The sequence below is a fragment of the Apteryx rowi genome, unplaced genomic scaffold (genome assembly GCF_003343035.1).
Source record: "Apteryx rowi isolate R43461 unplaced genomic scaffold, aptRow1 scaffold_38, whole genome shotgun sequence".
In the NCBI taxonomy this organism is placed as follows: Eukaryota; Metazoa; Chordata; class Aves; order Apterygiformes; family Apterygidae; genus Apteryx; species Apteryx rowi.
In genome coordinates this window covers 1,901,381-1,924,788 of record NW_020450307.1, presented here as the reverse complement: position 1 = coordinate 1,924,788, position 23,408 = coordinate 1,901,381, and the positions used below count along the sequence as shown (strand labels likewise).

The window sequence follows — 23,408 nt, the reverse complement described above, 5'->3', positions numbered from 1 at the left end:
AAACTTTTTTGAAATTTGAACTTGGCAGCGATTTTGCTCTTCTGTGACATTATTAAGCGACTCATTTTTTAAATTAAAGTTTGTTTTTTAACTTTATTTTTAACTGCATGTATAATGATTTTTTTTTTAATTGACCTGTGTTTCAAAATCTCACTGTGAATTGACTTGCTCTTCCAGTGGTCACCCTGAAATTTTCAGTGGGTTTTGCTTTTTAGCATATGGATTTGATGCACATTTCTCACTTGATGAGGTTGGAAGAAGGAGGAAGCATGTGAGTAAAAGGACATTGTGTCCCTTTCTCTTCCCTCCAGCTTTCTTCTGAGTACTGTTATAAATACATGCTAATTTATATATTTTGCTATAGTTAAGTAAGTATTACTAAAGCCTGACATCATTCACATACTTGGACCGTATTTAGATTTAAAAACCAAAGAGTTTTCCAGTGCTTTTTATTATGGGAGTGAGTCTGAGCACTATATGGCTGCAAATTCAGTTTTGTTCTGCTGTGTTATAATGTAGGTAAGCAGTCCTATAGTGCTACTGTAGATTGGCAACGGCACGTAGAGAATGTGATTCTGTGGTCAAGTATGAATATTATTAACATTTATTTCCCAATGCATTACTGAGAATGCTTAAGAGATGGATTGAAAAATAGTATCCAGAATGGCACTTCCTCTCCTTTTCCATCCCAGTAATTGTGTAATGCCTTCCCATCTCTGTAGTAGTAATCTTGGTGGTGCCTTTTCTTTAGGAGTAGCCCACCGAAGCCAGAGCAGCGAAGGAGTGAGTTCACTCAGCAGTTCTCCATCTAACAGCCTTGAAACACAATCTCAGTCTCTCTCTCGGTCTCAGAGCATGGATATTGATAGTGTCTCCTGTGAGAAAAGGTAAAACATGCAGCTTGTATAAGCTGACAAATATTGCACTGTGCAATAATAAAAACCACTTACACACAGAGGAAAATATTCTGTTATTTTTCACTTCCAACCATGTTAATACAATAGGTTTAAATGTTTAAAAATGATGCACTGTTTAGACCATTGTAATGCTTTTCTAGTCTGATTTTAATGGGAATTCCTATCTTAAAATGATAAAAGATGAAACATCATCTTAGACATTAAGGGATGAGCATGTCTGGTGGGGTTGATTCAGCTACTCTATTTAAAAAGAAAAGATTGTGGGATGTGATAGCTCTGTGTTTCATATTGCCTGCTGAAGAAATTTAATATTTTGTTTCTTGGATTCAAAATAAATGTAGTATGAAAAGCCTTTAACAACTAGTGACTTTTAATTGCTATTGTGGATATGGCTACTGCAGTTGCATTGGTTCTTTCTCTGCTGCTTTTACCTAAGGTGACGTTCCTGCAGTCAGCATCTTACAGAGGAGCTTTCCGGAAGTTTATGGGCTCTTTTCTTATTTCCACTTACAGTATGTCCCAGGTAGATGTGGATTCAGGAATTGAAAATATGGAAGTCGATGAGAATGATCGCAGAGAGAAAAGGAGTTTGACGGATAAGGTTAGTCCATTCTATGTTGGCTGTTTTCTTCCAGGCAGTATGTGTAGGCTCTCTGTTGTAACCTTGAGCTCTTGCATGTCATGGGAAAAACTGTTCAGATTATGCAGTTTAGTGTTAAAGATGCTGCTTTTTTTGTTGTCAGTGTAATGTACACTTCTGTTTTGTAAAAGGTTAGTTTTGATTTATGAAGACTTCACCTCAGACTCGGTAAATGTTGCCTTTGCTTATGTTACTGTGTTTTCCTTCACTGACATAGCCTTGTACAGCTGCCGGTTTTGCAGGCCGTAATTTTCCTGGGTTTTGCCTTGTGTTCTCTCCAATCTCAAAAAGAGCCAAGTTTTTCGGAGAAACTTTATCAGAACTGTGTGTGGGTAACTGTCCCCCGTGATGGAACTGAAATGGGAGCAAAGGATTTAGAAGAGTGATGCAGAACCTTAGCTTGCAGTGAGTTATCTGAGAGATCATGTAGCCCTATGTTTTGAATAGGTGCTTTTGGGAGGATGGAACTAGCTTTCAAATGTCATCTATGAACAATTTCATGACTAAATTTTCTTGTTAAAATTTGGGGGGGGGGGAACCTCATGAGTATCAAAGCTGCATTGGAATCGTCTCAGAAATAGGTTTATGTATGATACTTTCAAATTCTGAAGAAAATGTTTTCATTATATACCTTACAACGTGACCTTTTCATGTCCAAATCATCAGATCTTTGTTTTGATTTTAATACAGATTAGGCCTGTAGAAATACTACTTGAGAGGGATAATTTATAACCATTTTGAAGATTACGTTCCAGCTTACTTGTATAGCGTCTAGAGATCTACTAACAAACTGCTATATCAAATGTTCTCTATGCTGAAGTAATGCTTTGCAGTAAGATAGTGTTCTTAATAATATTCTAAGAAAATAAGTAAGAGTATTCAGCTATCAAAGTTTAGACAGGAGCTAAAACACTTTAAAGTAGAAAAAGGAAAGCAGGTTCAAAGCTCTGATTCACTTTTAAGATTTTCTTCTGTCATTTGATTTTAAGGCCCATGTGAAATAAAGCAATAAAGAAGTGGGACATCAGTGTAGTCAAGAGAGGTTTCCACAATTCTTGCAGTGCTCATTAAATGCCTTTGTTTATTCCTGCACTGTCAGTAATAAGCTCAGTTGGTAAAAGCCTGGCTTAAAGCCATATAGCAATAACCCTGCTGCAGAATCCTTTCCAATCAATTCCTAGCTGCAAACCAGGCAGTCAGACAGCTTGCATTGTGCTACTGTGAGATAAATAGCTTGGAATCAAGGACAATCTTGAATGGGGGGCCCAGTGGAAAGTAAAATAAAGCTTTGCAAAGTTGGCTCAATTCCTCTAACTTTGCGATGTCTCCAAATGAGTAAGTGGAAAGGAGACAGTGTAGTTCTCATTTAAAAGCAAGAATTTTTCTTGCCTGGTTATCTGGATTGAAATAGTCTTAATAATAAAACTTTTTCTAGAGAAATAGATAGGAGCAGTAAAAGTATATGAAATAGCTGTAGAATACTAGTGGAGTGATTATGTCAAATAAAAATGTATTAATGTGCCATAATTTCCAGTTTATTAAATAGTTTGTGAAGAAAAGTTTTGAAAAGGATACAGTTCTGGTAGTTGCTGGAAATTGATGATGAATCTAGGCTTACCCTGGGGCCACTATGTGATGTCAGATCTAAAGAAAAATGGAGGTTTTTTTAAATGGCATCTTTGTTTTTTCAGCATACATTTTGTTCTTTCCCATTCAACCACTTCTTCTAAAGGAAAAGAGTATTACTATTTCAAAAAGTATAATATAACAATGCAAAGTAAACTTGTATCGAGTATCAGATACACTTTTATTCTAGGAAAGATCTCCAACTCTTGCAGGAGAATAGTCTACAAGCTGAAAAATTTTCCTCTTTAAAATTCCATGCAGTTGAATTATCTGTTCTGTGTGCTGCTTTTGTGGCAGCAGTCAAGAGTGTAGAGGATGCAGAGTTACCTTGCTGGCTTGTCGTTATCCCTTTACTTAGCATAGTAAGGTGCAAGTTGGAAACTAACATATGGAAAAACAAGAATAGCGTGGATGAATCTAAGCAATTCTAATGCTGATTCCAGTTACAGTTAGGAAGGCTCATCAGAAGAAAAATTGCCATAAATTTGTCCTATCCTTACATTTATTTTCTAATTATCTGCTACGGGCTCACATCAGACAGACTATGAAGCTACAGGTGACTTTTGATTTGATCTGTACAGTGTCATAGGGCACACGTGACTATTATTGCCGAGGTCAGTGATGTAGTTGCTGCTATTAAATACGTAGTGCTAGCCAAGAAGGAAAGAAAATTGAAACTGATAGAGCTGAAATGGGTAAGTGACCAGCCGCCAATCAACCCAGTCAAAGTGTTTGGGCATGCACTATCTCGTAGTTTTTGGAATGAAGAAAATTTTTTCCCTTCTACTTTCCAACGATAGTTATTGCAGGCTGAAACTGGCTTTTATGTAGCAAGTACTTTTGAAGTGCTTTTAGTGCAACTCTTCTTTATAATGACAGTTTTATTCTTGCATGCCATGGTTCTGTGAATAAAAAGTAATGAATTCACGTATGCTTTGAAAATGTTTTTAAATGCAAGCTCTCCTCACATTACAGGGGAAATTACTTGAATTTTATTTCTCTGTATCTTGCAGTTTTCCCAGGTGCATCCTCAAAGCTGCCTTAGGATTGCAAGAGCCTTCCCATTTAACCCTTGCTAGCCATTATTTATGGTAGCATTGTTTTTATAGAAACTATTTTTACTTAGTTGTGAGCACAGTATACATGATTTCATTTTTGGGGGAAGAAAAGGGAATGAGGCAAATTCTTGAGTCTTTTGTCCTGTCCTGACTTCATCCAAGTGAAAGATGCCATTCCTTGGACAAAGGTTTGATGGGAAGAAAGTCTGGGGATCCTTGTAAGCTCACCCCTTCTTGTGCTTTCATTTTTAGAAGAAACTGTTAAAATACCATATGTGTGCATAGCAAAAATTTAAATCCCCATTTAATTTTCTGTTAAGAGAATCAGCACAAGTATCTTGGTTAAATTTCCCTTCTTATACTGTTTTCTAATGTATTTTGGGAAGTTCCTTACTACTGAATTAGTGCATTTCTGCTGCATCTATTCTGCATCTTTTTTTTTTTCCTTTTCCCAAATAAATTTTGACAACTACATTTGTATTCCTTCCTAAGTACACAAAATCTGTCATCAAGAGTTAGCCTAAAGCTATTTAAAGACCTGAATCTGAAAAAATTGTGACTTGACTGATATAATCATAATTAATGCAAATAAGTTGTTTTCCCCCCTAAACAAGGAGCCTCTGTCTGGGTCTGAAGTATCTGAGGAACAAGCTTTACAGCTGGTCTGTAAGATCTTCAGAGTTTCTTGGAAGGACCGAGATAGAGATGTCATCTTCCTGACTTCGCTCTCTGCCCAATTTAAGCAGAACCCAAAGGAAGGTAGGAATCTGAGCTGTTATCACTGTTTGTTAGGGATTGCTTCAGTTGAATAAAACTGACGTGTTCCCTACCCTTGTCTTTAGCTTTTTGTCTCATTGCTGTGATGCCAGAGCCACTTACTTGCGGGCTTTGATTTCAACATTGGGAGGAAAGTGCATCTGCTATCAGCAGATGTAGCAGGAAATGGAATACCTGGAAGGGAACCGAGAAAGATTGGTTATAGCTCCTGTTGTCGTTAACTGCTATAGTCTTGTTGATTGACTTGCTCTATTATCAGACCAGTATGCTGATATTGCCGTGTTGCTGGATTTTTTTCAGAAACCTTTTACTGACTTTACATGGTCTGTCTTGCATTGTAACAGATATTTAGCAGTTTGTTTTATAAGCTGAGAATTTCTGGTTATTTTATATAACAAGGTATGCTATATATATTTTGTCAGCTGTGAGAATATGACCAGATTGAAAATTGCTCATTTATGTGTGGGCACATAAGGGCGGGGGGATATTGTTTTTTATTTTCCTTCCTTAGGATATGAGTTGCCCAACTCAGTAGTAGAGAGGGAAAGATAAAACAAATTAATGATCAATAGTAACAACATTAAGTTGTTTATGATATTTTGTACTTTCCATAAAAGTTATATTTTTGTGTAGCTGTAATTTCAGAACCTAGATAGTGTAGACAGAATGATAGTTACAAATAAGTGGCAGTGTATTGCTCTTGCTAAAAGCAGCACTTAATTCCCAAAGGTAGCTGATGACTGTCTTTTTTAGGTGAAATCTCTGATAATGTTAGTAACTAATTTGTAGATGAAGACAGTAGGAGATATGAGGATATTAACTCTATTCTTTTACTCTTAACAGTGTTTTCCGATTTTAAGGACTTGATTGGACAGATTTTGATGGAAGTTCTGATGATGTCCACCCAGTCAAGAGATGAAAACCCGTTTGCCAGCCTGACAGCTACATCGCAACCAATTGCTGCAGCTGCCCGGTCACCTGATAGAAGCCTGATTTTAAACACTGGCTCCAACCCAGGAACCAGCCCTATGTTCTGTAATGTGGGCTCCTTTGGTTCCAGTTCATTATCCAGGTGACTTCTGATTATACTTGAATATTGATTTCACTTGAATAGTGATTGGTAAAGTAAGAGAGAAGCATAGAAGTGTCCCAAGAACAATAAATAAAATAGACTTTAAAAATTTATCACTCTTTTTCATGTGACTGTCCCCCCTCCACTGTCACCATTTCTGGCCATACTGACATGATTAGAGGCCTGTTTGATAGGTTAAGGCCATGTAGCGGGTTCCTTCAGAGAAGTGTCCTTACCTTGTATCTGCTAGGGGTCTGGCTGTTAACTTAAAAATTTGTGAAGAGTGAGATAGTTTTATTCAACATCAGTAAAAAGCATTAATGTATGTGAGCTGCAGAACTATTGCTGAAGAGCCATCAGAAGGGGAAGGGCTTCTGTTGCTCACTTACTTTTTCACCCTTCTTCTGCATATCCTAAATTGTTGCTTTTTTTTTCTTTTTCCCCTGTAACTGGTTTAGTCTCTATGGGACTAGTCCAGCTCCTACTATCAGTTTCACAAGCTATGTACCAATGACTGGTTCATCTCTTACCCCACCAGCCAGTTCAGTTGCCACCACAGCAGTGCCTTCCATTTCTGTCAGCTCTCACCTCACAGCAACAAGCCCTTCTGGGATCCAGCCCTCCTCTCCGAGGTACCGGCCATACACTGTTGCCCATTCTGGAGGCTTTTCAGCTTCTTCCATCCCACGTTCCTTGAGTATTTCCATCCCATCTAGTTCACCAAGTCCTCCAGTCACGGCTACTAGCCCTCTGGGCATGCCAGTCGTCATGTCCAGGCAGAGACCCATGGCAATGGGTCCACCTTTGTTTACTGCTTCACCCAGTACCTTGCGCAGGCGTTCTTCTTTACTGAACAGGATTCCTTCTAGGTATTTCACAAGAGCAAAAGAGTGTTTTTAATGTGTGCAGTGAGGGTGTGGCATAATCATGCAGTTTGGAAGAGCTTCTGTTTGTGCTGAGCTTACCTTACTTACCCTGAGTTGATTTCTGTGTTTTGGTGTGTGCTCATATATTGACTTGCTAACAAGCCCTCTCTGCCGAACTGTTAAAACCGCCTCTGCCAGCATTTGAGGTGGAATGTAGTTACCTTAAAGGTAGCAATATCTTTTTTATTTTTCCTCCTCTCTTTACATCCATTCCAGGTAAACTAGCTTTCTGTTCAGTTGCTACTGCTGGATAGTATATCAAACAGGCCTCCTGCTTTGCAATCAGTTTTTGCAGTAAGGCTTTAGTTGATTTGTTGAAAGCTGTTACTTGCTGGACTGTGTTAGAATGGACTACCTAATGCACAGATTTAAATTACAGATTAGCCTGTTTTAGTATGCTAAGCCCAATACAACCCCATTTTCTCTCTGTTGGCTGCTCTTAGAATCCCATTCCCTGCAGGAGGGAGAGGCTAACAGGCAGCGTTTTGGTACCACTGCTTTACAGTTCAGTAGCTTGGAACTGTAATATTTATTATTCAGTTAGATCTAAACATTTCCACTTAAGCCATAACTTTTATTAGGTCTCAAAAGTTGTTTTTAAATTTTTGGTTTGTGAGTGTGTGGTGTTTTGATATGTGAATAACTTGTAGTAGTGTCACAGAGCATGTTAGTATAGTCCTGGTTTTTCTAACATCGTTATCCGTTGTCTGCATGTTTTGAGAAGAAGTTTTTTGGCAGATTTGCAAAGAAAAGCTATAGCGGATTTTTTTTTTTCTTAAAAAAAATCTCTGATGGCCTTTTTCATTTTTGTTGTGGTAGTATATACGACAACCCTTTCTCCCTCCTCTTCCTTGCCGTTTCTGATGTGTCTGAGGACAGTAGTGATGAAGAAAATGAAGATGATGATTTTTCTTGTGTCCAGTTTGGGTCCAGGTATTGGAGAAAAAGAATGTAACCTGCATGTTTGGGTGCTTAGGAACTAACAGTCTGTAGTGTTTTTTCAAAGTAACTTGGGAAATGAGCAAAGCCAAGGAGATGACTTGGATGATTTTTAAGATGGTATGTAAACATGTATAAATGAATCCTAGTTAGTCAGCTCTTTTTAAAGAGATGACTAAGGTAAAGGAAGCGTTAATCATACTGCCTTTTAGATGTAATGAGCACTATTTCTGAAATGGATGTTTCAGTGGAGCTCCTCACTGACTATATGAGTAGAAGGAATATTATTCACACATAATTGTAATTTTAAAACCAATGGTACGTCATTTGCATTTTTCTTTTTCTGTCAAACTGGAAAATGACAACAGAGGTTAACATGTGGAAAAAGATTCAGTGGCAAGTGTTCAGCTGATGCAAGTAGTGTGCTTTTGTTGCAGATTCATTGGTGTTCTACCCGCTTCTGGCATCTGAGGCCTCTCCTGTAACCTCTGAGGAAAACGTACCTGACAGTTTAATTTCCTAGGGATTATTACGGGTCCTTTGACACGGTGGGTGGTAGATGCTGATGTATTTGGAACAGCCAAGAATGGAGGGAGAGAGGGGAATAATTTACTGTAAAACAAAGACCAAGGAATCCTGTAACAAAAGCTTTTCATTTGTGTGGCATTAAGACATGTGAAAACAAAATGAGAACTGATATCAATCAGTTCTGTTTGGAGGCTGGCCAGATAGCTGTGCAAAATCACAAAACCTGCAGAACACTGGATATGCCAAGGAAAAGGATGCCATGGGGAATACGAATGCGGGGTAGGATCTTCTCTAGTTTTACATTTCATTATGGAGTAATATTGCAATGTCTCAGCTGATAAGGAAATGTTTTCCCATTAGGGGTGAGCTTTTGCTATGAAAAATGAGCAGCTCTCCTACCAACTTGTTCATCATATCCAAGTGATTTGTGTTCTTGATCTGTCTGTTGGTGAAAACGATTCCTTTCTTCCCTTTCCCATTAAAATTTTAAATTCCTTAGCTTTGTTGTGTGCACCAAAATTCCAAAAGAAATGGCCTGTTCTTTGTATCCACCCAAATTGGAGAAAGGAATAAATACAATAAACACAAAAAGCACTATTTTAAGACAACTCTGGAAAATGATAGTTCTGTAGTCCTACTAATATTCCAAAGACTTTTAGTGAACTTTCAGGCTCCTAGTTATGACTGATAATAATCCTGAGACGGTCTAAGCCTGGCCGCCTATGTTTGTTCTCATAGCTAGAACCAGTTACAGTTTACACCTGACTAAGGGAAGGAAGATCAGGGTTTTAAAGGCAGCATACATGTTGAACAACTGGGAGGAAAAGAATTCCTTTAGGCTTTTAATCCCCTTTGGAGTATTTTAGTTGCAGCAAAAGTGAGTGGAAATCTCATTGCCGGAGTGTCAGGGAATGAATGCCCTAAAGGACTTGAGATGTGCCTTCTCCGCCACCCCCCAGCTCTTCCGTCTGTGGTTGTACCAATGGTTATGTTGGGGTGTTACGGTCAAAGTCGGACTGATAACCAGAGAACCTTCCAACAGCATCTCCTGGTTTCCATTACGCCCTGATGATTTCGGGGGAGATAACCTGGTAATGCAGTTTGGGGAGAGGGGGCTGTGTACACGGAATTTGGGATGATTTTTTTCACTGTTTTGTTCAAGTCTGATTCACATGCTGTTGATAGTGCAACCCAAGTGCTGGATTGGGTTGCACAGCCTGCAATCCCCCAGGGTTTCTTGGGGGTTGTGCTGCTGGTGTCTTGGCTTGTATGTTATGTCCTGGCACGCTGCAGGCAGCAGTAAGGTTTTAGTTTAAATTACGAAGGCAGTAGCTGTACAATTATGCAACAACTTGCATTCTGAAAATACCAAGGCACCCAATGCGTCTAAGGAGGATATATGAGTTTTGTATTGGAATAATTTCAGTTACTGCTGCAGTGAAACCATTTAGGATGACTAAGTTTAGAATTAATAGTTTTTTAATCTAAATTATCCTTGAGAACATAAATTTTTAAGCTGAAGGTGAGAAGCCAAGAGGTCAGAAAGACAGACTATAGAGAAGAAAGTGGATGTATGGTTTCATGGTAACCCAGAACTGTTTTAGTAGAGCTAAATTTGGCTTGGTTTAATTTCGGTTCAATAACTGAAAAAACAAGCGCTCTTCTATGAGAAGCTGGTGAAGAACATCAGGAAACATACCACCACATGCTTAACAAGTAGTAATCTTTCTTTGATTTATTGGCTGGACTGTAAAACTTGCACAATAGACTTGTACAGCTTGATTATTAAAATGTAAATTATTTTTACAGTTTTTAAATAATTCCAACTTTACAGTTTGTCATAGTTTTAAACATGGTTTAAAAAAGCTACATTGAAGGAAATAAATACTCTTATTTTTCAATTTTATTTAGTCTTTTATTTAAATTCACCCTGACTGTACACTGATTTCATTCAGTGAGAGATAGCTGTGGATCATCCATGTAATTGCTGTTTGTTTGGGAGTTTTATACTTTTTGTGTAAGGCAAATATATCTTCTCTTAATTCCCTTCTGTAAAATGAGGTTTTCATTTTTAATTAGCCTTGCCAAGCTGTTATGTAGAGAGGAATTCTGTTGGTATAACAAGTCTGGGACTGAGAGGCCTTGGGTCCGTTCCCACTTTTTCTATTTAATTTTTCTCTTGTCTTGGGCATGTTTTTGTCTTTGCAGGTTTAGTTTTCATGTTTACAGTATTGGGGCTTTCTTTTTTTTCCTGAAGCTGTACTACTTAACGAAATGGAATATTTTTACTGTGAGTGAGTTGAAGTTAAACAATCTCTAACATGAAAATGCTAAAAGGAGCAGCTGCTGTGATGCAGTCTCCTGTTTAGTTTGCTCTCCTTTCTTTAGAGTATATAATGTGGTTATCTGTAGCCCTTGTCTATCTGTGGGCTAAGGTTCCTTCTTTGCAGTGGGAGGGTTCACCTTCCCTGGGTCGGATAGCATTGCCAGAGTTGGTGGCATCTGTAACGCTTTGGGATGTTATGCTCAGTCTGTGCAGAAGCTGTGTAGAGGTTGCGTCGTTGCATCACAGTGTTGCAAAGTCCTTCCTGGGGGTTATAACAGTGTTGGTGTCAAGCGCGTTGTTGCCTGGAGGCTGTTCCTTTCTAATGTTGCCATGCGAGAACCGCATTTTGGTTCCCATTATATTCATGGATCTTATTGCTATCTCTCAGGTATTTATTCGTTTAATAAGACAAGTGATTCTTCAGTCTTGTTACAGTAAAGCTGAATTTTCAGAGTTGGACAAGCTGTTAAGTGGAGAGCTCTTCATAGGTCACAGGAATGAGCGGAATTGCTGAGAAGGCCGTGTGTGTGTGTGATGGGATGGAGTTGTCAGAAAATTGACAGAGAAAATCAAGGGCTCGTGAATTATATGATTGTGCAAGAGTGAGGAACTGTACCTTATGCTCCATTTCTTTTTTTGTGTGTGTACTTGTCTTCCAAAGTGTGGGAGGCTCTGGCAGCTCAAGTGTTTCCGATTCCTGCAGTGACCACTTCACCATTGAAACTTGTAAGGAGACAGAGATGCTGAACTACCTCATTGAGTGTTTTGACAGAGTTGGAATAGAGGAGAGAAAAGCACCAAAGGTATGTTTGGGAAGAGCAAAGTATTAGTACTGTCACGGACTGTCCTCTTGCCCTTCAGTCGCAAAGGGGAAAGTTGGTGGAAATGGATAATTATTTCTTTATGGCTTTGTTGTATAAATAGATCTGTAGATTTATAAGCTCCCTTTTAACTTTTATTAATTCATCACTTTGGCATCCTGTATGTGTTTTACATCTCTAAAACAAGCAGTGTTTTAGGAACTGTACTTCCCTTTTGACATTCGACATTTTATCCGAGTTTATTCCACGTAACAATATATTTTTGTCAGACCAACTCCCTGCCACCTTCCGTATTTTGCTATTAACCTCTTGTCCTGGGGAGGGGGAATCTTTATATTTAATCTGAAAGATTTTTAGCTGGAAGTGTGCTTAGTTTTTGCATATTGCATTCATATTGCATGAATGAAGAAGTATATGATATTTCCTGTCTATTCTGTCTCTAAATACTTTTAGTTTGTATTAAAATAACTTTATTTTATCAGATGTGTAGCCAGCCAACAGTTAGTCAGCTACTGAGCAACATCCGATCACAGTGCATTTCCCATGCCGCTTTGGTGCTACAGGGATCCTTAACGCAACCAAGGTAAATACAGCTGATGTCAGTCGTGACAGACAGCTCTGTTCTGGGATTTTTTTTTTTTTCTCTGAGGGTTAGATGAGAAAATGTAAATATATCCTGCTCATACAACTTATCTTACTAGCTGTGGACCTTCCCCTCTGGATCCAGCTGTGCCAGTGGATTGGTTTACTGTTTGGAGTTATTGCTCCCACTAATACGTATTGGTGGAAAGCAGTTTAATTGCTCTCTTACTGTTTTTGGATAAAATCATCCAGGTTCACTTGAGCAGTTTAGATGGGTGGTCTAAGCTTACCAAGCTGTTCTTGCCTTACCACATGCATACTGTTTTACTAGCAGACTGTTGGGGCACTGCTCCTGTGAAGGTCAGGAAGCAGCAGAGCTGCATCTGAGAGACACTTCTAATCCAAGTGTGGGGTGTAGACTGCTAAGTGACCTAGGGCTTGTTTGCATCAGAGGGATTACTACAACACTTCTGGCAATGTAAATCTACACTAAATCACTGATCAGAGATTTCTAGTGATAAGAGCAGTTGGTTAACTAGCAGCTTATTTAACTGGAACAATATAAAGGTTTTAAAACAGTGTATGTGACTTTTTGTAAAATCTGCATAATTTTGTATTTGTATCCAAACAAATTCTTTTGTAATCTTTAAAGCTATATCAGTATTCCACTGTGCCATGGGATTAGTTTTGCCTTTACTTGAACCAATCCTGACATTGCAAAAGGTTTTGTGTATGTAATAAGAAAAAAAGATACTTTTACAAATTCTCAGGGAGCAGTTAAAAGTAATGACTGTATTAATTTAAAAAAGTTATGTTAGATTCTTTCCTTAATGTGGGAGAGAGAAACAGGTTGAGATCGGTGGAACAGACCTGATGTTGTCGCTTCACTAGCTTGACAAAGGGTCTTTTCATTAGAAAGGAGTAGAAGGGGAAGACCAGTTACTGCCCAGAAGCTGTTATTTTCTTCCAGCCTCATTAAACTAAAGTGTGGTGTTGGCAGCAGCATCTGTTTCAGAATAATCTTTGCACAAGTAACTTGAGAAGACAGGGTTAGTTACTTCTGAAAGGAGTAGGTGTCTACATGTTGATACTCTGCTTCCTGGCACATCATTATATGTGATTCGTCTGACTTTATCCTATTAAAAAAATCACTCGTTTTGGATTTCTTTATACAAATAAAGGTCATTGCAGCAGCAGTCTCTGCTGGTACCATATATGCTGTGTAGGAACCTCCCATTTGGCTTCATCCAAGAATTGGTGAGAACGACTTACCAGGATGAAGAGGTGTTCAAACAGGTAAGGCATACCTTTAAAAACAAACAAGCGAACAAAACCCCTATTTGCCCTATCCAAGGGGTTTCCAAAGCTTTATTCTGCACATCACAGTTCTAAACCTATTGCTTCAGGGAGTGGCAAACTGTTAAGCAATTGGAGTTTTTCTTTTGTTTTTTTGTTTTAATTATGTAGGGTTTCAGGAAAATGTCTGACTTTAATAATTGGAATAGCACATAATAAAAAGTGTATTTGTTAATAAGTGGCACATCTTTATGTAAAGTCGAAGTGTGATACTTGGAGTACCTCAGCATAAAGTAGCGATCTATTACAGGATTGACCTTTATTTTTCATCCTTTGGTGTGTTGTGTACAAAATATCCTAAAAACGTATATGTAAGACAGCAATTTTCTGTAATCATACTTAAGTGTTCATTATTATTTCAATCTTGCCATGTTTTCTGATCTTATAACTTGAATGTTTTAAATCTAAGATGCTAAGAGTATTTTAGAAATCCTAGTCCATTAAGTCTTCATATTTCACAGAGGAGATGACTGAGAAATATTAGATGACTTGTCCAGTGTGCCAAGGTATTTCACTGAAAGAATCAAGAATGGGACCTGATGGGTCTAGTAATTAAGGCACAAAACTAGCAAACTTCTAGCCCGTGTAATGTTAAAGAGGGTCAGTCAGGTTGTAATTGACTGATTAGCGCTCATGTAGTATTATGTGACTTAGCTATAAACAAGGGGCTTTCAGAATGGCATTTGATCTTTCATATTTTGTAAAAACTGGCACTGGTTACCTTTCCTTTAAAGTGTGTGTTCAAGTGCCTTTCAAAAATTTGCATCATTCTTTGGGCACCTCCTAGTAGAGGTTGATGTAGCTGAAAATACATTTAAGACTGTCAAAAAGTAGCTACAAAAAGTGTTTATGGTCATCTACCATGAAGATTAGAACCATTCATCTAACTGAAGTAGAAAATGACCTGTATATAATACTTTCCTGCGACATGATTTAAATGTTTTTTTCTCTTTATACAAGCAACACAATATAGTTCAATTTGAATTCCAGTGGGACCCATTGTTATTGTTGCAAAATGACCATGAGTTCATTTTTTTTGAGGGAATAGTTGTCAGAGCTGTGTGATTGGGGCTTACTAATTGGGTACTGTTACTTTTGATTAATAAGTTCCTGCCATGTCACTTACTTTTTCATAACAATCCGTGACTGCTACTTATTATTTTTATCATTATCATGCTGTTAGAGCTTATCAGCACAAACCAACTTGCTTAAGTGAGTAGCAAAAATTGAAGCTATATTATTTTCCCAAGTGTATGGGCAAATTGATTATTACCCAGCTGGGCTATCAAACTTTTCAAGACAGGTGGTTTTTACAAGTAAGACCTTATGCCCAGGCATCAAATTAGTAGATTATTTACACTGTATCTGGATACAGAGAAGGTTCAGGCTAGATAGCTTTCCTAGCATGCAACAAAAAAAATGCCATTTTGTGGATCTAATTTCATAGCTTTGAGCAAAATAATTGGCTGCAAGCTGATTTTTAGCTTTGATACTCTTAAGCGTTCGGGCACTGAAATGTCTTCTGAAATGACTGATGCAATTTGAGAGGGAAAAAGTCTTTGTTTTTTCTTGTGTGTAATCTGCAGTATTTGAGGAATGAACAGATATTTCATGCTGTGTAAAGCAATGATGTTAGGTGTTTGATTGCTTCCTTTTCTTGCAGAAAGTAATCTACTTCTTTTTCTACAGATCTTTATCCCCATCTTACAAGGCCTGGCTCTGGCTTCCAAAGAGTGCTCTCTGGATAGTGACAACTTTAAATATCCCCTTATGGTAAGGACAGTTCATTTCTGTAAGTTCTTTCTTTATGATTCCTCGTAACTTAGGCAGATTCTTTCCAAGATAATGTGCTTCAGCATTTTTGGGCTTCCTTTGTTTAATGGTTTAATATTAAACCATGTGTTGGAAGCTTTATGTGGTATGAGATGTGTAAAAGACCACAAAGAAATCCAGTAGAATCTGTGAGGCCAATAATGTCGCAAGCTTAATGTGCAGCAGGCTTTGTATAGCGAGCTTTCAAACGTTTATATGAATATTTTTTTCATGATTTATGTAAGATTAATCAAACATGTGGATTTTGTCATGCATATTAGTTATAATCCCGTTATAAAATCCTACTAAGCCCTTCCCATTTTAAATCTGGGAAATAAGGGCCAGTATCCATACCAGCATTTATTTGTGGCCAATACACTGCATTAAAAACGGTTTGAATTGATGACTGTTTTACTGTAGGAAAATGTGATATTTCATGGCTGAAACATTACTTTTTTTGAAGGAAGCACATATTTTAGTCCCCAGATCTACTTCCTTTCTGCTACTTATATTGGCAGAACAAAAAAACCTTCTAAACAGCATGCTGAGCCACAAGAGAGCAAGCTAAAATCTTGACTAACTTGAACATTGTCAGCTAGTACCTTCAAATTCTAGGGTCTTCGATGTATGATGTCAAAAAAGACTGTTCTTCGCATCCCAGATTTAATTTGTACTTAAAGAAATTAGCTGAACTGGGGTGCTGCAGACCAATTTGATTAAGCGACTGAGGTACTTTTGGAAAAATAGCCTTCTTCGGTTCTGTTTTTTTCATACTATTCTGTTATTCGCCCAATTAACCATTGCAAATTTGTCAGCTACAGCGAGGGCTATTTCAAAATGCAGTATCATTTTCAGCATCTTAAGTTAGCACAATGTGCACCAAAAGGATGGAATAGTAGTTACTTGCTCTAGTGCAATTGAAGTATGAGAACATATAGTACAAGAGAAATGGGATACATGAAAGCCTTCAGTATTTTTGTATTTTCACAATACTATGTTGTAAACCTCCCCCCACACGCCGCAACTGAAAGTGAGTTAGAGATGTGGATAGGATTCTTTGTTTCTGGCTTCTGTGTTTCTCTGACATTTTTCTACTCTGAGTCAAAAGACAAAGGCCTTGATGCATGTGTAGGACAATTACTCCATTTATTATTGTTACTAACGTTCGTGTGGCAGTTCAGGAGTCCAGCAAAGACATCGTTATGTTCTGAACAAGCAAATAATCTGTGCAGCTAACTTATGAAATAAGTGCAATATTTATAATCCTGTGAGACATGTTAGCTTTCTTGAGACAACTGGGAACAGAGGTAGATGCTGAAAGGGGAGCAAGGTATGCTCTAACTCTTTTTGCATCTCTTTACCACTGTAGAAGATGGAAAAATTTTCACTGATTAAGGGGAAAAAGGGTTGATTCTTTCAGCAATTTACCATGTTAATCTTGTTATTAGCAGACAGGTTATTTGGGAAATGCACACTAAAATAACGTTTCTTGGGATTTCTTTATAGGCATTATGTGAACTTTGTGAAATCAAGTTTGGGAAAACACACCCCATGTGCAGTTTGGTAAGTGTATCCAGACTAATTTTTTTGATATATGGTTCTTTTAAACTTATTTTGTTGGTTGACATCTCCTGATTCACACTGATGGTGTTTTTCAGAACTCTAAAGAGGGGCTACTCTAATATCTCGTGCTAAATAATAGTTTAAAGTCAGCTGTGGTAAAGGGAGTCCTTTTCCCTCAGATTTTAGAAAAAAAAAAAAAGATAGAACAAACATGACCTGCTTAGATTTCTGAAGTACTGAGGAGATCTTTCCATTTAGCTATCTACATGACTGGATGTTGAAGAATCAAGGACCTGTTGCAAATACTGAAAGGTGACAGTGCACTCTGCACTTAGTTAATCACTGTAAGGGATTAACTTGATATTTCTCTTATTTTCTAGGTTGTATCTTTGCCCTTGTGGTTGCCTAAATCTTTAAGCACAGGTGCAGGAAGAGAACTGCAAAGACTTTCCTATCTTGGAGCCTTCTTCAGTCTCTCTGTCTTTGCTGAAGATGATGTAAGTGTTACAGCAAGAGGTTGACAATAGTGTGGGATTTTTGTCCTTTTTTTTGAGAACAAAACAGATGCGTTGCCAATATTCATTCTACTTTCAGAACAAAGTTGTTGAAAAGTACTTCTCAGGGCCTGCCATTACTCTTGAAAACACCCGGGTTGTTAGCCAGTCTTTGCAACATTACCTGGAATTAGCAAGGGTAAGTGTCCTCATTTTTAACAATTGCAAAAAATATTGTGGGTTTTTTAGTCCTGACATAGATGAAGAATATTATATTAAAAAAAAATCTAGTTTCTGTATTAAAAAGCAAATCTGTAAGGATATGGCTGAAGGGAATTAGGAAAAACATTAATGAGAGCTACAAATCTTTCTCTAAGGCTGTAAGCCAACTCAGAAAATATCAGAACAGTTAGTCATGGATTATAGCTAAAGGATGTCAAAGGATGAGTAAAAAATACTTACTATTAGTAGTGTTTGTATTTCAGTGATCTTTCATGTACACCTTTTCGGTAACTAATGTATGCATGTAATATTGACAAATAAGACCATAACAGAAGCTGTAGTGAGTTTTGTGGAATTTATAGAATGTAAAAATGCAGAGCAACAGAAAGCAGGAATGCAATGTTGAAGTATATGCAACCTGACAGAATGTTTGTTTGAAATTCCAGCAAGAGCTGTTCAAAATTCTACACAGTATTTTACTGAATGGCGAAACTCGAGAAGCAGCTCTCAGTTACATGGCAGCTGTTGTCAATGCCAACATGAAGAAGGCACAGATGCAGGTAAGCAGAGGGAGCACTAGCACTCTTCCTGTGATTCATGGGCTTAGTGCACAAACAGCATCAGACAGCTGATGCAATGGTGGCTCTTGAATGGAGGACAGGAGAGTTTCAAAAGTGTACTACAGCAGGCAAGAAACCCTGGGATCAGTCTTCATCTCTTTCAATACATTTCCCATTTTTGAAATGATTCTGTTGTACCTACTTGATCAGTTTGTTATTTCCTCTCTTGGAACTGACATGCTGCTTAGTTAACAAGGATTCTGTATTAGATGTAAGATTTTGAAACCCCCCACCTTCCTTTAATACATCTGTGGAGGTTTCCTTCCAACTGGCTATGTTTAAAACCCTTTTTTCCCCAGCTGGTAAGTTGCTAGGCTTTGTATGGTTCCTGTAGAAGGAATAATCCAGATGTGAACTGGCACAGTTCCTATGAAGCAACAGGGGTATTATTTTGCAGTTGCTTGGTTAATGCATTGGACTCATTTCCTGTGATAAAGTCTGTGCATGAATCCTGAACCGGTGAAGTTTGCATCATTGTTGTCTTCAAGTCGCTGCTTCAAAAGCAAACGTTGGAACTGCCACTAGGAATATTTCTGTGAAATTCCAATGAAGAAGTAGTAGCCACCTTACACTTAAGATACAACTTGTGAATTGAAGCTCAGCAATTATTTGAAACTCTTGTGGCTGACTACATCTGTGCAAACCGTTTTGAAAGAGGCCTCTTTAAGCCCTTTTTGCTTCTTATGTCTTCTGCTACCTCTCCTTTTTATATGTGTTTAATGTTCTTGAAAATGACTGAACATGGACTGTGCAGAGAGACATTATTACTGTAAATGACTTTCTAGTTATCAGGAAGATCTCTAAGGAGATCTACATTCTTCCCCACTTCTCCCTTTTCTTGAGCTTGCCAGTTTCTTTTATGTTGAATACTGTTAAAGCAGCAGCAAATGCCCTTGCAATTGTCTTCAACCATTTACTTTCTTACCCCACAGACGGATGATCGTTTGGTATCTACCGATGGCTTTATGCTCAACTTTTTATGGGTACTACAGCAGCTAAGTACGAAGATAAAGCTGGAAACGGTTGATCCCACATACATCTTTCATCCCAGGTGTCGTATTGACCTTCCAACAGATGAGACGAGAGTGAAAGCAACAATGGAGGATGTTACAGCCTGGATTGCTGAGCTTTGTGAGTACTGTATGGAATACATGTTGAGCACTTTGTGTCTGCCTTCTATTTCTGATACTGGAGGTACAGTGAAGTATTTGATTCTGGCAAATAGTTCCTTGTTTTCTTTTTTAGACAGGGATCAGTCTTCATTTTCTGAGCCGAAATTCCCAACGGAATGTTTCTTCCTCACCCTGCATGCCCATCATCTCTCCATCCTGCCAAGCTGCCGCCGGTACATACGTAGACTGCGGGCCATCAGGGAGCTCAACAGGTTGGAAAATGTTAATTACCTAGTGTGTCATCAGAGTCCCCCACCGTCCTGAACAATGTGGTTTTTTTTTTTTTTTTTTTTTTTTTCTCCCTGCAACTGCAAGTCCTGGGATCTTAATAGAAATTACAATGACAATTTGGGTAAAATTATTGCTGAGTACATATCATCTAACTATTTATTAGCCTGCTGGTGTTGGCCCTTACAGATTTTTCTGATATTGAGGGACTGTGGCTTGCATCGGGAATTCAAATAATAGAGGGAGGGAGGATATTAATTATACATGACAGCTCAACTTGGTGGCAAGACCATTCTATTCCAAAGAGGACAGGATTGATCTTCTGAGCATTTCAGGACTTGTGACATTAATTTTAATTTATAATTAAACAGTGTTAAGTAATCCATGGTGTGCTTGATGGTGTGTGGACATCAGTGCCTTAGGCTCTTTGGCCTACCTGTAAGAGTGCATGTAAAGTTACATGTCTGATAATCGAGTCATTGTAGATGACTTGTGATATCAAAACAAATACATCATCAGCTGTTCCTGTGATAATATACTTATCTTTTTTCCCTAGCTTCTGTGGTGGGATAACTTACTCTGTTTATTAAAAAAACAAAACCCAAAATTCTGTTTTAATATTCTGTTTAAAAAGGAAAAAAAGCTTCAGCAGTGAACTCTTAATATTGTGGCTGTGCATGTAATTCAGCTTGTGGTTTATCATTTAAAAAATTCTAAATATAAGTTCTGGTGCTGACATGAAGATACTGCTGTTTTCCATTTCTCTTGGTATGAGTCCAAATAGACTTTTATAGCTGCTAAACCTTGAAGAATACTCTCTGTTAAAATTAGAATAGATTTTTATATCATCACTATTTTCCATTGTTTATAATTGCAGTCATTGCATTTTGGTAAATGTCCCTTGGCAGTAATACCATGAGTTCATTACAGGATTTTTGAACTGCATTTACAGTGATTTCATTTTTAGCTTTTAAAGCACGTGCAGGCCAAGAACCTGGGAAGCTTCAGAGAACAGAGCAGAAAGAGTCATTATATTTTAAAGAAAAAGTATTTTCAAATAAACAGGACCTAGATTATTAGTAAATAAGCCACACATTTGGCTAGAAAAAGGAATTGCTTCTTTTCCTTATTTAGAATTGTTGAGAACGAGTCGCCTATGTGGCAATCTACATCAGTCCGGCAGCGTTGAAGAGCTCTTGGCTTTCACTGCCTTCAGTAGTAGCTTAGTGTTCAGCACTTTCCATGAATTGCTCAGTTGCTTTCAAGACAAGACAACATATTTATGTGTTGGTAATAAAGAAATTAGATTGAGTGTTTTTCTGCTGTAAACAGAGGTTGATGTGGAAAGTAATTTGTGCTCAGAGGAAGGACGAAAAGGGACTGTATTTGTATATTGAGTTTTGTTTCAATCAACTGCTCTTCCTAAAAAGGACCTAGATATAGGAACACATAAGAACACGTCATGTAAATGCTGTGTGTGCTGTAACTATCTGCGTTTAAATTCCCTTTTCTGTAAGGCAGGGTGAGAAGATGGATAAGGCAGGGGAGGTAGTATTGGTCAGTCTCGATGTACTGGTTCTTTTGCTGACAGGRAGACTATAGACTAGTCCTGTATTGTGCTGCTCCTCCACAAGCTTGAATTTTATGGGGAGTGGAGGAGGGTGGAACAAAGCTGTAAAAAAGGTCTCATGGGTAGAGAGTGGGAAGATACACATGATGAAGACCCATGCCTTTCCTGGGAAAGGGAAGGTATTTTGAACAAGTCCTGTTGTCAGCCCCCTTTTTCTTCCTTAGCTGCTTGTTTTCCGTTTTTTTACTGATCTTAGAAGCTGAATGTAATCTTTAAATATCTGGTTGTTAATTAGACCAGCCATTCTTTGTGTCAGGGTTAATAGATGTTAATGACATCCTTTTAACGTTCCTTTAGAGTGACTGTGGATTTTGGTTTTTGGGGGAGTTGTTTAAGGCAATTTTTTTTTTAAATATAGTGAATAAAATAAGTTTGCCTAGAGGATAGATCCTCTTTGTTTTTTGTTTTTTTTTCCTTTTTTTTGCCACTGTTCTGATTTGCCCAACAGGCATGTATGTTGAAGCTAGTGCATGAACTGTGCATTTGGATGCACACTGCACTTACAAAAGTAATTTATTTTTCTTGTGGTGGTGAAGGGTATGAAGATGGCTAGCTGCTTTTTTTTCCCCACTTTTCTTTCTGCTCAATATTTCCTCTGTACTTAGCAGATAAGTAGGTTGATTGCCTTGCAGATTGTCAGCACGTATCCCCTTTGTTGTGATAACCAGTTATTGCATATGGTTTTCAGGACCGTTGAAGATCTGAAAAACAATGAAAGTCAGTGGAAGGATTCTCCTCTTGCTACCAGGCATCGAGAGATGCTGAAACGTTGCAAGACACAACTTAAGGTTTGTAAGTGATTTGGATCACAACTAAATGCCTTTGTCAACCTGTCTATTTTGTATGTTGATGTTTRAATGCAACTTCCCACGGATATTTCTTGAAAGTGATGCTTATGAATAAGTGAACCATATGAGATTGTTATAGCATAGCATGTTTTGATCACTCTACATAGCGGTCCTGATACAATGGAATATTAATAGTGATTTAAAAATACAAAGTAACACCAAGATTAACGTAACCAGTATTCCTGAGAAAGAAGAAAATACTGTTATCTCCATTTTTTTGGAGAGAGAACAGCAAATGAATTGTGATTTGCTCGGGGGCATATGCGTGCACAGTCCATGCCTAAACTGGGGATAGAACTCTTGAATCCTTACTCTCATGTAGAGTTCTTGCAATGATGAGTGCCCTGGGGTCCTTTGTTTTGAATCTGTGTCCTACTTAGGCCTTCCTAGTATAAATTGATAAAATTTCCTGTGCTGTATCATCAAGGTGGATTTAATTGCACGTTTTCAGACTTTGATACCTCTATTTCTTTCATTGTTTGTTAAAGCTAATAAAAGGCTCTGTCCTTGCGACTCTGAGTTACATGTGTCTGTTTTTCTTGACGTGTTGGGCATTAAGTGCTCTGTCTTCTTCAAATAACAGCATAGTTTAAGAAAAGGCTATTGTGTAATGTTTCACAAATACATTGATTAGCTTGGCTAGGTTTGACCTGCATATTATGTTGTGTCTTGTCCTGCATTAGTCTTTGTATACCTCTTCTGCAGAAACTGGTGAGGTGCAAGGCTTGTGCAGATGCTGGTTTGCTGGATGAGAACTTTCTTAGGCGATGTCTGAATTTCTATGGCATGGTGATTCAGCTGATGCTCCGCATTCTTGACCCTGCCTATCCCAAGTGAGTGTCAGGGTTGTCTGTGTAAATTGTATCAAAGATAGTTCAGATCATGATGGATTGTTTACTGACTTTAGCAGTTCTAGAATTTTAATTAGCTTTGTCAGTGACTGCATTCTTACGTAATTGTTTCTTTAATTATTTATGTCAGTGACATACATTCTTACATAGAATGTTTGTCTTATTTACAGGTTCAGTTGCAGTTGTGGGGGGAGAAGACCCTCAACTATATTTAGTAGATTTGAAGCATTGACATGGACTTCTAAAAAGTCAAAAAAGACTTCTAAAAAGTCACTGATGTGAACTTCTAAAAAGTCAATGTCAGAATGTTTGTAAAGTGTTCCTACTGGAGCATTTCCGTAGGAGAACATGTGACATTTTCTGCTTAACCATAATATTTCACTGCCCCCTTTGTGGCGGT

General features: G+C 38.0%; 1 protein-coding gene across 7 annotated transcripts in view; it reads left to right on the top strand.

Annotated features, from left to right (window-relative positions):
• Window positions 1-23,408, top strand: part of UBE4B (ubiquitination factor E4B) — a 45,230-nt gene that overhangs the window by 12,144 nt on the left and 9,678 nt on the right. The window contains exons 3-21 of one of the 7 annotated variants that reach the window (XM_026073935.1): window positions 752-887; window positions 1,431-1,518; window positions 4,856-5,000; window positions 5,862-6,090; window positions 6,549-6,722; window positions 6,807-6,959; window positions 7,836-7,949; window positions 11,471-11,612; window positions 12,113-12,213; window positions 13,394-13,508; window positions 15,258-15,341; window positions 16,887-16,943; window positions 17,324-17,440; window positions 17,538-17,636; window positions 18,106-18,219; window positions 19,212-19,410; window positions 19,525-19,663; window positions 21,998-22,097; window positions 22,863-22,990. In XM_026073935.1, the coding sequence (XP_025929720.1) occupies window positions 752-887; window positions 1,431-1,518; window positions 4,856-5,000; window positions 5,862-6,090; window positions 6,549-6,722; window positions 6,807-6,959; window positions 7,836-7,949; window positions 11,471-11,612; window positions 12,113-12,213; window positions 13,394-13,508; window positions 15,258-15,341; window positions 16,887-16,943; window positions 17,324-17,440; window positions 17,538-17,636; window positions 18,106-18,219; window positions 19,212-19,410; window positions 19,525-19,663; window positions 21,998-22,097; window positions 22,863-22,990 (2,434 nt within the window). Of the gene's footprint in view, window positions 1-215; window positions 272-751; window positions 888-1,430; window positions 1,519-4,855; window positions 5,001-5,861; window positions 6,091-6,548; window positions 6,960-7,835; window positions 7,950-11,470; window positions 11,613-12,112; window positions 12,214-13,393; window positions 13,509-15,257; window positions 15,342-16,886; window positions 16,944-17,323; window positions 17,441-17,537; window positions 17,637-18,105; window positions 18,220-19,211; window positions 19,411-19,524; window positions 19,664-21,997; window positions 22,098-22,862; window positions 22,991-23,408 lie in introns of those variants that run through there. The other 6 variants (XM_026073937.1, XM_026073934.1, XM_026073940.1 and 3 more) reach the window with 6 other exon arrangements.